At 37.6% G+C, this 15,869-nt stretch overlaps 1 protein-coding gene across 6 annotated transcripts in view; it reads left to right on the top strand.

The window, feature by feature from the left end:
* LOC127072757 (WD repeat-containing protein 47) overlaps positions 1-15,869 on the top strand; it is a 46,965-nt gene that overhangs the window by 21,773 nt on the left and 9,323 nt on the right. For all 6 annotated transcript variants that reach the window (XM_051013441.1, XM_051013442.1, XM_051013435.1 and 3 more), the window contains exons 5-6: positions 1,244-1,354; positions 1,445-1,520. In XM_051013441.1, coding sequence (XP_050869398.1) covers positions 1,244-1,354; positions 1,445-1,520 — 187 coding nt within the window. The remainder of the gene's footprint in view (positions 1-1,243; positions 1,355-1,444; positions 1,521-15,869) is intronic.

The raw sequence follows: 15,869 nt of genomic DNA, 5'->3' as shown, positions 1-15,869 counted from the left end.
AATTGTTACGTGCAAGGAACGCTAGCGAGGATGATTTATCACAAGCCGACGACACCGCGATTCCGTATCGCCGAGCGTGTTTGCGTGTCTGTAAACAATCGGCCGATATACAATAAACAAAATCACAGTAGCAGCTGTAACTTGAGGAGCTCCGGTTCTACGCCGCCTTGCGTTAATCGGTAAATCGTTATATGTTTACTTTTTCTTCCTTTTTCTCTATTTTCCGTTTTATTTTATCCTTGTTTTTAACATTTTTTTTTTTTAATTATAAAAGCGTTGAAAGAATAGCAATAGCAATATTCGTATCAACGTTAATTCAATATCTTCGAACGTGTAAGAACCATTAGCCTGAAAATATTGCAGAAATATTTCAACCTTCATAATGAAGTTCGAGATTATTCGATTTTCCTTTGCCTCGATCGCAGGTGCGCCAATTTCAAGCGCGGATGTGCGAGGCCTTATGAATAATTTCCTCTCTTTTCCTGCTCACCAGGAAATTGACGATATGCGCGCTCTTATTTTCGTGATTCATCCTGCCGTTTCTCGGACGAGCTATGTATACACTTTGTCTACAAATCGTACCGTTTTTCGAAGAAATGAAAAGAAAAATAAACAAATAATAAAACTAACAGAAAGAATGAAGAAAGAAGGAAAGAAAAAAAGAAAAAAAGGACCGATAAAGCGGACTCGATGACGCGGCATGATATTGTCTAACGGAACAAGGACTATAACGGGCGACAAATAGCGAAATATTTGCGATAACTATTTGGAAAATGGTGAAATCCCGTAGAATCTTGGAATGAAATAGTAGAGCAAAAAGAAAAGAGATAGCTAGCGGAAAAAAATAAAAGATTAGGGGAAGCGTGTTTGTTAGGTGCTTCGTGTTTTAGTATCTCATACTGCCGTTATCCTTTAATTGGCTTTAACAATAACTTTATGACGAGATTTTATGTATGTAGATATGTGAGGTAGTTTTTGAATAGGTAGTGATTATGAATTACACACAAAATAAGTGATAAATTTAATTTTTTACTAACAGTAAAACAACTTTCATAATTATTGGCACATTGAAATATGTAATATGTAATGTTATAATTTTATCGTCCCTCGATCAAGAAACAAATCATTTCCCGATCATAATGATAAATAATTTCAAAGTTTCCGTTAAATTGATTAGATTCTTAGGGAGTGATTAATGATTTCGTGGACATAACTTGATTATGTTTTCCTTGAACGTTTACAGTATAAAGCAACCTTTGGGTAGCAAAGGTCCTTCTCCGGTTCATGCAAGTACACCTGTAAGATCTGGTATTCAATCGCCAAAGCCGATGATAAATGGTTATGATCAAGTCACGTAAGTATTACGATAAATGATTCTAAGACAGATCTCAAGTACAACTAAATCTAAGATGGTGCTAAGAGTTATGACTTCTTTTTATTTCAGAAGGCAAAATTCAGCACCGTGCGTCAACGAATCGGGGATTCACGAGAGTCATTACGATATAGTCAAGACGACGAAGGTAAGTCGATTTTTACCTTTTCTTTTTTTTTCTTTCTTCTCTTTCTTAACCATCTAAAGAAATTCATTTTCGAGTACATCTTCAATGATATTTAAAATTAATACTCGATTTATTATTCGCAAATTATTCGAAAGAAAAGTGAAACTCTCTTTGATTTTACTGCTCTCACAAGGGCAATCTTTTATCTATTTTTTAATCTCAAAAAAGAAATTAAAAAAGGAATCTATAAATTGATTCTTCGAAGCTAGGTAAAAGGTTTAGAATAATAATTAATAAGGAGATTAAAAAATACTTTTTTATAAATGGTACTTGATAGAAGAACTTTTAATCTCGGTTTTAAAGCGTTTATTCTATTTCCTCGAACGTTCTTGACTCGTTGGAAATATTAAGAAATTTCTCGTTAATCGTACTAATTGCTTTTAAGTGGCAACCGAGCGTGGGTGGTCGAGCGTTTTCTGAGTATTATCAGACATCGTTCGATACTTATAAGTTGATTCTCGATAATCATTCGTTATCTTCGTGCAAGAACGACTCTTGATTTCAAGACGAATGTAAAGTATTATTTGACTATTTCCCATGAAAATATGTGAATTTTTGTTGCCTTTGAAATCCAAAAGCGTAGAAAAAAGGCAGGACACGGTGTACTTCCGTTGCCGAAGATCCCTCCGGATAATGTAACAATGGCCGTGTGGCGTCAGCCGTAAATTTGCATTTAAAAGGCTTTTGTAGCTTTACGACGGAAATGTCGGCGGTAGGAAAAAATAAAAAAAAATAAAAAAATAAAAAAACAACGAGAGAGAAAGAGAGAGAGAAACAGGTTGATTATCGTGATCACGACTGACGAGTAAAATGTTGCTCATTTTTTAATCTGATTTCATATGCATTTGTTCGCGATATTCAAAATTGATTAGGATTAATTATAAATGCACGATTCAAAAAGAGTTTCAAATCGCAGTTCTTCGAAGTCGGTATAGATCGTGATAAAGTATACCATAACAGTTGACATCATTGTCTTTGTTTGGTTGCATTGATGAGTCAATAGGTCATGGTCAGTTTCGTGTTTATTTATTTTTTTTTCTTCGCCATTTTAGTTAGCAGCGAATAGACGTATCGACTTTTACAAGCAGTATCGAAACGAGAACTTTCCTTATTCGTTGATTTCAGTGAAATTGCAACACGACCGGTCAATTACAAGCCTGGTAAACTTATACATACGTACGGTATTTGAAAATAGAATATGAAAGGAATATATAACGGTGATTTTCGTCGGGTGAAAATTTCTTATAGGTTGTCGTTATAACTTGTCAACGTGAATGTCTGCTCGTAAGCGTGACGATATCAAAGGGTTATACGTTCTGTTCACGTTCGTGGATATAAACTCGGCCAGAGCCGTCGTATACATGTATATACATATGTATGTGTACGAGTCGTGCATTCCCTTGAGGTGCACCGTACATCAATCTGTCACTTGCTCATAGCAAGTTGCTGCAGGTAGGTACATATGTATACATTGCAGCATCCAATAGAATATTATAAAAAGAGATCTAAACGATATATATATAGAGGAGTTCTAGTACGATCATTTCAAACTTCACGTCTTCCATTTTCTCTACTTAATATTAATAATTTCATGTTTCCTTTGAATAGAAGATTGATGTCATAATTAAGAAGATTCGAGTCGATTCGTTCTTTGATCTGTCTAGTAAATCAATTTACAACATCTGCATTATGGAATTCGCAAGGTCTCGGGCACCCACATGTGAAATTCTAACGACCGTTCTAACTACTAGACTCGCTCTTGAATAATCTCCTCGTGCGACGACGCAATTCGCTCATGCAAATCGAGCGCACGCGTTTACAACGAACGTAAGGTACGCCTTCGGACAAACCGCGAAACATCGAGAAGACGCGTGTCCCCACTTAAAGAAACGCTTCGCAAAAATGGTCGTCTAGCGTGGGCGAGCGTATTTTTCTTGACTTTCAACGATTTTCTTCTCGCGTTGTTCTCGTTTTATATTCGGTGATGATCGTTCGGCAAGTTTCGATTTGAATATCAACGATTAGACGGTTAGTGCTAAATTTCTTAATTATGCATATTTGCATAAAAATAATATCGTGTAAAAGTATACATTACATATCGATTTACAGTGGGTTCTATTTTGAAAAATTTTGACGATAAAGAAATTGATGATTACTTCGATTTAATTCGAATAAAATTCTTTTTTTTTTTTTTTTTTCGTAGAGACGAATCGTATTTGAATCTCATAACATAAGGCAAGAATCGTAATGTGAGCTTATAGACGGTAATTGTATACCGTTGTTTGCTCTCGTGTCAGTTTTCCGAAAGTGTATACCTTTTCCTAGATATCAGACGCATAATATATTTTCAATCGTCAAGGTGAACTGGAATCTGCAGCTACCTTATGTGGGTGTCAAAGAAAAGCTTGGTAACTCAATGAGCATAGTCAGTTGTGTCTGTTTCATAAACGATTCACAACTCGAATTCGTCAATGATAATGGATTTTCAATGAAGTCCATAGATACGTCAAAAGTTCACTTCTCTGTACATATTGTTTCTCTTACGTTAAAACTATCAGAATGCACTTAGGCATATTTTCCTTCTTAACTAGAGGAAACCAAAGTCATTCGTGCATTCGATAATACCAGTTCATAAAGCAAGTGTTCCGTGGTTCGTTGATTTTAAGCGACGTACTACGTGTTAGCTGTATAAAAGAAGTCTTTGTATAAAAGATATATAAGAAGTACATTCGTATGCAGTTTACTCATACGTCAAGAGAAGTGCAGCTCCATCTCGTTGCACACGAAGTCGATTATAGTAGAAATCTGTAGTTACACTTGTGTATTACTTGACGTGAAGGTTACCAATTAAATGCCACTAAGAGGTAATATTCTGTAATTAAGGTCGTCGATAAAGCAGAAAAGTAAAGCCAACAAACTCCTCTCTCTCTCTCTCTCTCTCTCTCTCTCTCTCTCTCTCTCTCTCTCTCCGTCTTTCTCTAAACATTACATTGCAATTTTGTTGAATACACGAAGATCAGGTATATCTACGAGGATACACCGAATGACATAATGCTAGCTTGTTTGTTCGAACTCCTGAGTCACCGACATTTTGGTCCATAAACGTAATCGAGCGGATCACGTTGCTTGCTTATCGGTATGAAATTTATCTTGCTCAGAAAGCTCAGTGAAAGTGACGTACGCTCGTATCTATATAACGTGGACTTGAAAGATATTGAGATGAGTTTAACTTGAAGAAGGTCAAGGTCAACAAAGGTGTGCATCTTCCTAGTCGTAAGGAAGAGTAACTCGGTGAGATCGCATCAAGATTGAGAGTGAGTTTCGAGAACTTGATTCGATCTCCCGATGTGAGGTCAGGGTCAGGGAATCGAGATTCTCTGTCGCGGATTTACCGCGACAAAGCCATAAGGTTTGACCTAATATGGAGCCATCGGCTTTACGAATGCCTTCGGCTGGTGGGGATCTGTATGGAGAGCTCCTTTGAGACTCCGGGTCTCTCTCACTCCGGAGGCCAGCAGTGCCTCACCGGACGTGTCTTAAGCAGCACACGCGTTTTCATGTAACCGTGAACGCGTTTACATCACGCAGAGCGTGTCACGATTACCGCAACGCGACGCAACTCGTTCGTTAACCGGAAAGACGATAAACCGACCTAAGTTCCCAAGATCAACCCAGTCTCTTCCTCTTAGTATAAAAGTTTCACGGAAGACGAATTAAAATTGATGAATATGTCGAGCGTACATCAGCAAGCCGCTATACGTCGGCTCGAGGAACTCTTCAGGGATGTAAAACTCGAACAACAACAGAATAATCCTGAATTATTTAAAATCGAGATGAAAATCGACAGATGCTGCGACGTGCACGGAAAGCATGCCAAGGAGAATTGCTGGAACCGTCGTGGGTCAGTAGGTAGCGTACATCAGACCAGAAGAGACTCCCTCGGCCGTCGAGATGGAAATTCGCCAAATAGGAGAAGTTCCTTGGGATTGCCGATGTCCCCACCGAAAAAGGAACTCCATCCTTCGAGTTTTCCCAACACGTTACGAAAAAATCCTTTGGGTGCTTCGACTGGTGCTATTAATCATTCTAGAAAGGGGTCGCACTATAATACGATCGGTGGACCAAACCTTAGAAGAGATCCTATCGGTAGATCAATGGGTTGCTTGAAAAAGGATACCGTATTGAATTACAATTCACCTTTGAGACGAGATTACGTAGCTAAGTCAATGACGAGTCTTCAAAGGGCCGGTCGTCGTCGAGATTCCACTCAAAACTTATCTAATTTATTTACCAGCGATTCCCAATCGATCCCTAAAACCGAACTTGCTTCTTCGAGTCAAGATCATTCGAAGAACAAAAGCGTCTCTAGTGGAAATCTTAAGAGTTGTCTTGCCGGCTCCAGTGGAAATCTTCGAAGTAATCTCAACGTAACCTTGAGCCGTGACCTCTTGCTCGGTACCAACGGGATTTCAAAGAAGGACGGCAAAACGACGTCGACGATACCGATAACTCTTCCTGGCAGAAGGGGTTCTTTCGATAGGAGAAAACTCTCGACGGATTCTTTGGATAACTCCAAGAGAAACTCGTGGGATCCAGGTCGTAGAGGCTCTTCCGGATCGTCCGGGGGTTGGGACGATCCGATTTGGGAAGAAGGTACACAGGATAGTGATCAGGTAAGAAGATCTCTCTTTCAGCTACAGTTTGGAAAATTTTCATGGAAAAATTGGATTAGTTCCTGGCTTCTCGGGAATACGACGTTATCTTAAATATGGTTCCCTTCCAAAGTTTTTCTTCCTCAACGACGCGTCTTCTCTTGAAATCACTAGGAGTCACGCTTGAGCTCATTGTCTTCGTCGGTTCCCACGAGGGACAGAAGAAAACTTCTTGAATCTTTGAAAGGGAGAAAAAGAGAGGGTCCGACCACGATCCTTCTATTTATGTTAGTGGTTAGATAAAATTTATCGGACCTTGTTAGGAAGTTCTCTTCAGGAGCCGAGCGTTGAACGTGGGAAAGCTAGATTATCCGTTATCGCCTACGTCGTTGAACGTCAGGACATAGATGTTTATTTATGTATATACGTTACATGTACATACTTTACACGCGTAGATCAAAGATTTTTTTTTTCAGAACTATTCCTTAAGTTAAGATCTTGTAAAAAAGCAATTCGTATAAATCAATTACCTCAACAGGACGTCTTGAACTTTTTATAGCCCGTATCCAATGATGTAATTTTTTATTCGATAAATTCATAAAACGTTTCTAAATAAAAATTCGTTCGATTAATTTCGTCGTTTGACTTCGGACATCTTCGAGAACTTTTCATCGGTAAGGTATGTTCCTGGCACGTGGTATGCACGCATTGGTACGTCTCTTTGTGCTGACGTCATTGCGTGCCATGCATGGTATGAACATGTCACAGAGATTAGTCATCCAACGATTACGAAAGCTACACGCTTCGAGTGATCTTCGCGATCTCTTTAGTCATGAACGTTCGATTTTCAGATATATTGCGTATCAAGAATCTACGAAGTAGAATGTTGTTTTGTTGACAATTTTTCTACGATCTTACGAATGATCATTGTCGCGACGAGGAAACTCGGTATTGTTTTACAACGATTCGATCATCGACGCGTTTAACAAAATATTACTTGCATCTGAGATAAGATATTAGGTACCTGTTATTGCATTTCCTGAAACAGAATGATCCACAGGTGCAACCTACGCATGATCGTCCCTGAATCGACCCACACGTACCAATTCCTCGTACCTGGCATCTTATATTCCATATTTTTATCTCTTCTTATCCCCTCCCACTTCCCCGTTCGAGTATTCTCTTTTATAAACAAAAATTACGTATTCTCGTTTTCCAACATCCCACATGAGATTCCCTGTTATGGTAAATTCCAAATAAAACGATTTAAAAGTAGTAGACGCGTCGTTAAATTAAATCGACTTACGGACAAGGAACAATGATATAATTTTTATAAATGGACACTGATCGTAAATTTGTTATTAAGCCGAATAAAAACGATCACACGGTCGTTATGTCGCTGGATCATCGTGTCAGTATAAAATATTTTCTCCGAATCAGCTATAAGATATATGTTCTTAGAAGGTAATTACCGGAGAACGATCTTTTTATCCGTCCGTTGTCTTCTTAACGAGATTCTTTTTACCGTGAGATAATAGCTTACTCGTATGACGCGTCATATGATGCTTTGATTATCCAAAGTATAAGTGGAAAGAAACGAGAGACGTTTATAAATTAAATTGGATAATTTATTGAAGTAAGGAAAAGAGGGGGGAAAAGTAGATATTCATTAGAGTGATTTTATAGCAATCATTTCGTTTATCATCGTCTCATTAATTCTCATAAAGATGATTTCTCCTTAGAAAAAAATAGACAATAGTGGGTCAAAAGTTTTTCTTTTTTTTTCTCTCTCTTCTTTTTTTACCTTTAAATGGCACGTGACGAGGGTCGATTTGTCAGTAAACGATGCAGTTCGAACTATCGCGACATGCAAGTTCTATCTACTTACGCGTGACTTCTCGGTCGACGAACGCGAACGATTTCTTCGTATACATGCACGGTGTGGCGTGCTTAACTGTTGTCTCACGGTAGAACGTCCAAGATGATTGACCGATCGTACCTCGGTACCGTTAGATAAAAAATTTAAGCTTCTTGAAATATAAATGCAAACTCGTAACCGAAGATGCAAGGAAAGAAGAAGAAGAAGAAGAAGGGACGTAGACAGAGATACAATGTAAAGGGTTCGTTAGCGTGTTTTCTCGATGACGATTATCATTATCATGACAAAGACGTAAATGAAAAATACATCTTAATGCAACGTCATCGGAGGATATAGTTTTGCTTTATAAGTTCTCGTTAAGAATTCTTTTTCTTTCAGTAAAAATAATTTGTATGGGGGAAAGATCGATCGAAACTACCAGACGAAGTTCTTATGATCTCGCAAAAAATAAAGACATTCGCGTTAACGATCGTCTGGATGGAGAAAAAGTGACGGTCGAAATTAAATTCGAATGAAATTATTCATAGAGGAGAGAAAGAGAGAACGAAAGACGGAGAAAGGCAAATGAGTTAACGCATTGTCTGCGCGCATCTTATCTGCGGCAATCGATCCTTGACATTTGCCTAACGAGAACATTTAACTCCTTTTACTTTTAACGATCTTTCGAAGGATCACAACGTGTCTCTTCTCTAATTAGATACGGAGACGAACATACATACGCTGACTGATCTACAACAAAGCAAATTTTTGCGTGGTCGTTGGCGCCGTCTGCGTGCCGGAAATAGGGACAAAGGATTTGCTATGTTCTTATGTATCTATATAAGTTTGTTTCTTATTTTCTCCGGCTTTTGTTTGTTTTAATCGACGTGCAAAATCTGATCGAGAAAGGTATTGCTATTTCTCGGCAAAGTTAATATTTAAAGAATTTCTTTAGAATGTTTGTCGATTGAGTGAAAGTCCCTTGCTTGTGACGTTCATTTCCTTTTCCTGTTGAACCAAGATTCTATACAAGACTCATTTCATATATGTATTTTGTTCTGTCTTCTTTTCTCTCGCAGCAGTTTAAAGTACAAATCTTACGCGTTTGCTTTGGATAAATAAAAATCTAAACCGCATTACCTACAGTCGGTATTAGAAATAACGATAAAATTTTCTTTGAGGATTTCTATCTTACCGATGGTTGGTATACACTATCAACAGAATGCTAATTTATCGGCTGAGATTGTTACACTGTAAAAACTCTTCTACTCTAATGTTACGTTCTAAATATAAATGTTACGTTCTTTGCAATTAACCATCATTCTTTCCGCATTCATCTATATTAATTGATAGAATACACATTACGACCAGTATAAATGTTTTTTCTTTTTTAAAAATTCCTAATTAAAAACTTAACATTTAGTACAATTTTCTTTGGTATTTAGAAATCGTGAAAAAAAGTGAATGTGTATTTTATATCTTTTATATAATCATGCATACCGTCCTCTCAACATTTCTTTCGTATAATTTTAACGATCGTGCGAATTTCTGATAAGTAACATTTCCACCTTCTCCGCTTTACTTTCGACGAGATTTTTAAATTGCCCTTAAGCACGACTCTGTAGCGGCAAGTTGTGTCATGGTCCATGTACCTAGAGCGGACGAACCATAATTATACGCATGCACATTCGTAAAATAAGGTATCGTTCGCGTTATCGAACGTAGAGTTTTTGCGAGTAGACTTAGAGAGCCGTTATTATCATTTCTAATGGAATCGTTAATCTCTAGTTCTCTCACACGAACGTCAATTCGTAAACGAACAGCAAAAGTATTTTTAATGCACTAGGATCTAACGTGAGACATATTGCATAATCTGTGTTAACGATTTGGTTAAAGAAATTTACCGTACTTCATCGTCAGTCGATTCGTTAACTTACGTTAAAAGTCCATGAGATTCTACTAAAATAACGACGAGAGATATATAAGTAAGTAAAAAGTACCGCAATTTTCTAGTAACTTATAACGAGCACAAAATAACTTTCAAAAGTATCGTATCTCTTTAACGATCGACCTTTCACGACGACATTATTTTGGAATTGTAGTACGGCAATGATAAGAAAATATGTGAGCAACATATCGATAAGAAAACCAACCTGGTTCTTTCACTTTAGTTCACTTTTGAAAATTTTTCAAGTAGTGTATGTTGATTCGGTAGGTTGTATTTCCGGTAGATAGAAACTCGGTTAACAAGTCCCATTTCTTATGTGACACCTTCGACCTGTTCCCTCCTCTTTCTCGGCACGTGCTCTGCTGCAACGACGTTGACAATCGTGTTTTCTGCTGACTGACGAGCGTTTTAAAATGAAAGAAGTATGATGGAAAAAGTAGGTAATGCCGGTTCTCTCTTGAGAAATTCTTTTTTTTTCCCTTTTCTTTCTTTTTTTCTTTTATAAACAATCAACAGAAACGTCGAGGGAAAATATTTTTGTCTTCCCCGTAGATTATGTTTCTCCATTTTCATCGTAAAAAAGAAACTCTTCGAACGTTCAACACTTCGTTAACTTTTCTTTAATATCTTACTCGAACTCGAATACTTTCGTGACTCACTGGATTAACTCAATACGAGTAACGCTGATAAGAGAAACATTTTCATTATTCTAATCGTTATCGAGATGCATTTATAAAACAGCGTTTCACTTCTCCAATGGCATTGAAAGCACTGTTTTGTTTGAAATGGACTTAACAAACCAAAAGGAAATATTTCCACAATTTTTATCGCGTGATTTAATGCGATCCGCTTGATTTCGAAAGTTAATTTTTATAGCGGTACCGAGGTTATTGATCAATGTCTACGTATTTTATCATTGACACGTTCATATCCACGAGAATATCGACAGGAAAATAAAACATACGAAACCGTTTTAATTTCACAAGAAATTTTAATGAATTTTCGTAAATTATTGATATTTATTAATTAAGAATAAATTTGAACTATCTGCTTGAACACCGGATCATGGCAATTTTGTTTTTGTGTCACAGAATAGATACTTTCTCTAAAACGCATACGCCCGATAGGTATCTGCATTAAACATTCCTAGATCGTCACTGTCAGCGTTGACTCATCTCGATTATATGTTTCACGACCTATTTCCAACACAGTAGATTTCGTTGGATCCTCCAACAAATTGGTGCGGAGAAAACTGGTCTTCGTGGCTGCCCGCTCGATCGCACCTCGTCCATTTCTTTTCTTTTCTTTTCTTTTCTTTTTTTTTTGTTTCTGAACGATAAAGAGGGCGAATACTAATTAGTGTCTTTCTCTTTCTCTCTCTCTCTCTCTCTTTTACTTCTCACTTTCTCTCTTTCTTCCTTTTTGAAGACCGATCCGTTATAATTTTGGTAAATTTGCTTCGCGTGTCAAGATCTATTTGGATCTAAACGTTTGTTTATTTATGACCGTTGTGAAATCTTTTCCATTAATGTTTATAAACAATTCAACATGTATGATAATAATCAAATAGTATATATCTCTCGTCTCCAGCGAAAGGAAATCTTGCGTGGGTTTGACTTGCAGCGCATGAAAATTTTCAGTGGATTAAAGAAAGGAGAGTGAGCTGAGAGAAAGAGAAAGAGAAAGAGAGACGGAAAAAATAAAAAGGATTGCCGCATCGCCACGAATTATTAACGGAGCGTATCGGAGAAAGCCAAGAATGGAAAATTGGAATTGGCTTGATCTCTAAAGTCACTGTCACTGAGATATTTAAGATGTCTTAAATTTCCTCCTATAATGTTAAAAGAGGAGACAGTTAAGTCGTTAAAATTTTTTCATCGACCGGAATATTAATATATAAAATTAATCAAATTAAGTATACATAATTGCACTTCGAATTCGTCTTATTATTAGCAAATGTAAATATTTATAAGCAATTTCATTATAGACTTTATTCTAATATGCATTTACTGATTTCGCAAAGATAATTTCATTAAATAAATACGTTAAAATGTATGAAATCGTCTCGAGTAGAAAAGAAAGAAATCTGAAAAAATATAATTTATTGCGATTTTTTATGTTCATCAGTCATCATTAGAATATAAAATTGCTACAAAAATAAAGATATATATATATATATATATATATTTATATATTTATACATATATATTTCTGAAGTCTCTTTCATAATCATCTTCTTTTAATACGATGATTGGATACGAGCTCTCTTCTCTCGCGTAACGATCTTATTCGTCTGATAATTTACGAGTAACGTGAATACGTACCCAATAGTACGAGAAAAGATGAATGGTCTGATCGAGAGTCTTGGAGATATCTATATTAGCAGACCCACCCTCATTCTCACTTCCTGCGTGTAACGCTGTCGCGATTTCTATCGCGAGCAGAACCATTTCAAAGCGGATGGGCCTAATCTCTAAAGTCGTCGGAGAAGAGAGTTCGTGGTATAGTGAAAGCGAGAGAGGATGGAAAACGAACGTGCCTGTACCACCATCTTTTTGATCGTTTAATATTTTTCTTTTCTTTTCCCTTTTATTTTATTCGAGTATCGAACTCTCTCGATGAATGAAATCACGTTCTCCTTTAGCGAGTCCACATTGGCATTATTCTTTATTTTCAACGTAAACTTCGATATTTCAGGAAAGTTTTAGTCGAGGAAATGCAATTATAAAATCAACGATATTACATTTCGCGTGCGGAGGAAGTATACGTACGTGCATACGTGCATACATACATACTTTATATATAACTGTTGTTTTCTCGTAGAATAAAAATCATGCTTTCCATCGAGTCCCGGCTACACGCAGGCTGCACACAATGTAGTGTAACGAAAAGACCCTAGCAATGATTCTAATCAGAAAACGTTGAAGTACATAGGTTGAATTAAGCGATTAAAGAGATCTTCGTGTTCGATCGAGCTCTCTGACAATGATTTCGCAAGATTACAAAACACGAACTCGATAATCGAAAACTGTTACGTAAGGTCTTGGAAGTTTGTTATTATTCGTACAAAGGAAAAGATCAAATACAAAGGGGGAATCGATGAGCGATAATGATCGAAAGGAGAGCCATTCGAATTTGAGAAAGTCACATCGATTTGCTTAGTGATCCGTCGATCATTCGATCTCAAGAGAGAAAGAGACAGAATCTCCCCTACTTCACGCTTAAAACTAGGGATGAGCAAAGCAAATTGAGAGGATCGCGCGATGGTAGTAGGGAGACACGCGAGTCTTTTCTACAGCGAGGTAGAAGTGGGTCGTTTCTCAGCAGCGCGAAGTCACTCGGCAAGAACGTTACCTTCTACGCACTCCTTTGCTGCACTCAGCTGAGCGCGGACGCACCAAAGCAAACGCGTTTCGCGGATATCCTTCCGACATCGCGGATATCCTTTCGACAATCGATTAAAATTCATCTCTCGAATTTTTCCAGACTAATCCTATCCAAATTTTATTCGTTTAAAGAAAAGAAAAAAAAGAACGAATATCGATCGAGTCAGTGTTGTTAGACCATTCGAAAAAGATTCGATACACAAGATACATGCCGGATATATCGTATTTAAAAGTGTGTGTAGTGTTCTTAGGGAATTTGATAAAAAATTAAACTATCGATAATAACAAGTGTTATTTTAAGGAGAACGATTATTACTTATAAATCGTCGAATTGGAAAGCGGTGAAAATTGCCGGAAAGATTTCGTCTTCCACGCTTCGAGCTTTCAAACTTCTTCTCCATTTTCTATCTTTCTTAGAATATTTCTCGAGGTGTATTCGCTCGAGCGTGTTGATTCAGAGATCGAAATTTCATCGGTGCCGATAGGGATCTTAGAAAGACGTACTTTCGTAAGAATTTGTTTTGTCGCGAGTTCGTCATGATCACGAAGGATTTGAATCGACGTGCTCGTTGAGAAGAAGTTAGTCGGAATCATAATCGTAAGAGATTAAGAAACAGAAGGATCTGTCGAAGATCGAAGATCGATATGGGTGATATAAGAATATTAGATCCTAGAGTAGATCCACGGTTCGATTTAAAACATCGTCCTTGGCCACCGATGTATCGAAATCATTCGAACCCTAGAGGACCTTCTTTGTGTTATCGACCAGTGCCATTCGAAACTGTGACTCAATGGATGGGGCCACATATAACGGATTACAATTACATGCCAGCTAGAATCGGAGCACCTAATCCAAACAAATCAAGAGATTATTATTATCTGGCACCTATGTACAGGAACGCGATGCCACCGCCAGCTCAAGCCATTTCACCGCTTCAAGTTTCGCCAGTAGCCGTATCACCGAGAATGATGATGGTCGAAAGGCCCAGAGGTAGAACCAAAAGTTCAGGAGATTATGGTAGAAACAGCGTGCCACCTTGTACCTGTGCAATAGGCAGGACCAGATCCTTGGAAGATGTTAGAAGCGAGATGAGCGAGTGGGAGGATTATCACGATGAAAATGGGAATAATCTTCGAAGGAATAGTCCAAAGGGTGTAGCTGCTTGTCGACAGGCTCGTAGATCGATGGAGAATCTTTTGGAAGTCGAAGTCAATGGGCATCATCACGGATTGCATACCTTCGATAGGGATGGAAAAAATTACAAGAGACACGAGGAGAAGAGAAACGAAAAGGCAGGAAGACGACGAGGCAGTTACATGGTTCGTTGATCGTTTTCATATCGTGAGAAAATACCTAAACGAATGATTTAGCATTATATTTATCAATTATTCCGACCGGTTGGTATCTACATATGTACTTAAGTTAATCACTCGAAAGATCGAAGAAATTGAAAATCCGATCGTAAAGAGAAAAAATACAGAAAAAGAAAAAAATTATCCTTGGAACGAATCGACGATGTTGTCTCCCTGTATTCACATTTTACATGACTTAGCAATCTGAATCGAGATATCCGCGATAAAGAATATTTATTTCACGCTAAACAACGTTAACGTTTCAAATAACATCCTGTGTGTCAGTTAATCTAACGCAAACTAGGCCTATGACTAACGCGTATATTGGATATTATCGGAGAACACTTGCATAAGATAGATCTGTCCCGCCAGGAATGATTTACCAAATTGTGTTGGAATAAAATACTAAGGTCGACAACGTGCTGGAATAAATTAATACGCAGGTATATCCGGATCACATGAGAAAGATAAAGAGGCGGAGAGAGAGAGAGAGAGAGAGAGAGAGAGAGAGAGAGAGAGAGAGAGAGAGAGAGAGAGAGAGCGGAAAATCGATCTTTCGTATGCGCTCGCACATTTAACGGTAAAATATGCGAAAGGAGCACCATAGCCTTATCTACTTACGTGTACGTTTATCCAACGAAGCATGAGCGTGCCGTGTGGTTCTTGCGGGTAATAAGAAACCATTGAACGGCCTTGATGTTCTTTCGAATCCATTAACGAGACCGTCAAAAGGAACGATAAATATTACGTCGGAAGATTACAAAAGATTTTTATTTCGATCGATCAGCACAAAGAAAAGAAATACGAAAAAAAATAAATACAGGATCAATTGATCATGATATCATGATAAAATCGTGCAAACAATTTTATAAATTTTGAAAGCGAAAACTTTTAGATACGATCGAGAAAGAGGGAACGTTCGTGTCTACGTGAGAAATCGAAAGGCCGAGGAACAATGTTTTAATTGTATAGAAAGAAAAAAAAATAGAGAGAAAGAAAAAGAAAAATGGCGAAGTCAGTGCGTGTATAATATCAGCGAGACTCGTTAAGCATGTTATGTAAAGTGTACGCTCGACTCTGAGCATAATTTCTTGCGTTGCTAGTCGGTTTACA

Source organism: Vespula vulgaris, chromosome 2, assembly GCF_905475345.1.
Source record: "Vespula vulgaris chromosome 2, iyVesVulg1.1, whole genome shotgun sequence".
Classification (NCBI taxonomy): Eukaryota; Metazoa; Arthropoda; class Insecta; order Hymenoptera; family Vespidae; genus Vespula; species Vespula vulgaris.
This window is presented reverse-complemented; position numbering and strand designations above follow the sequence as displayed.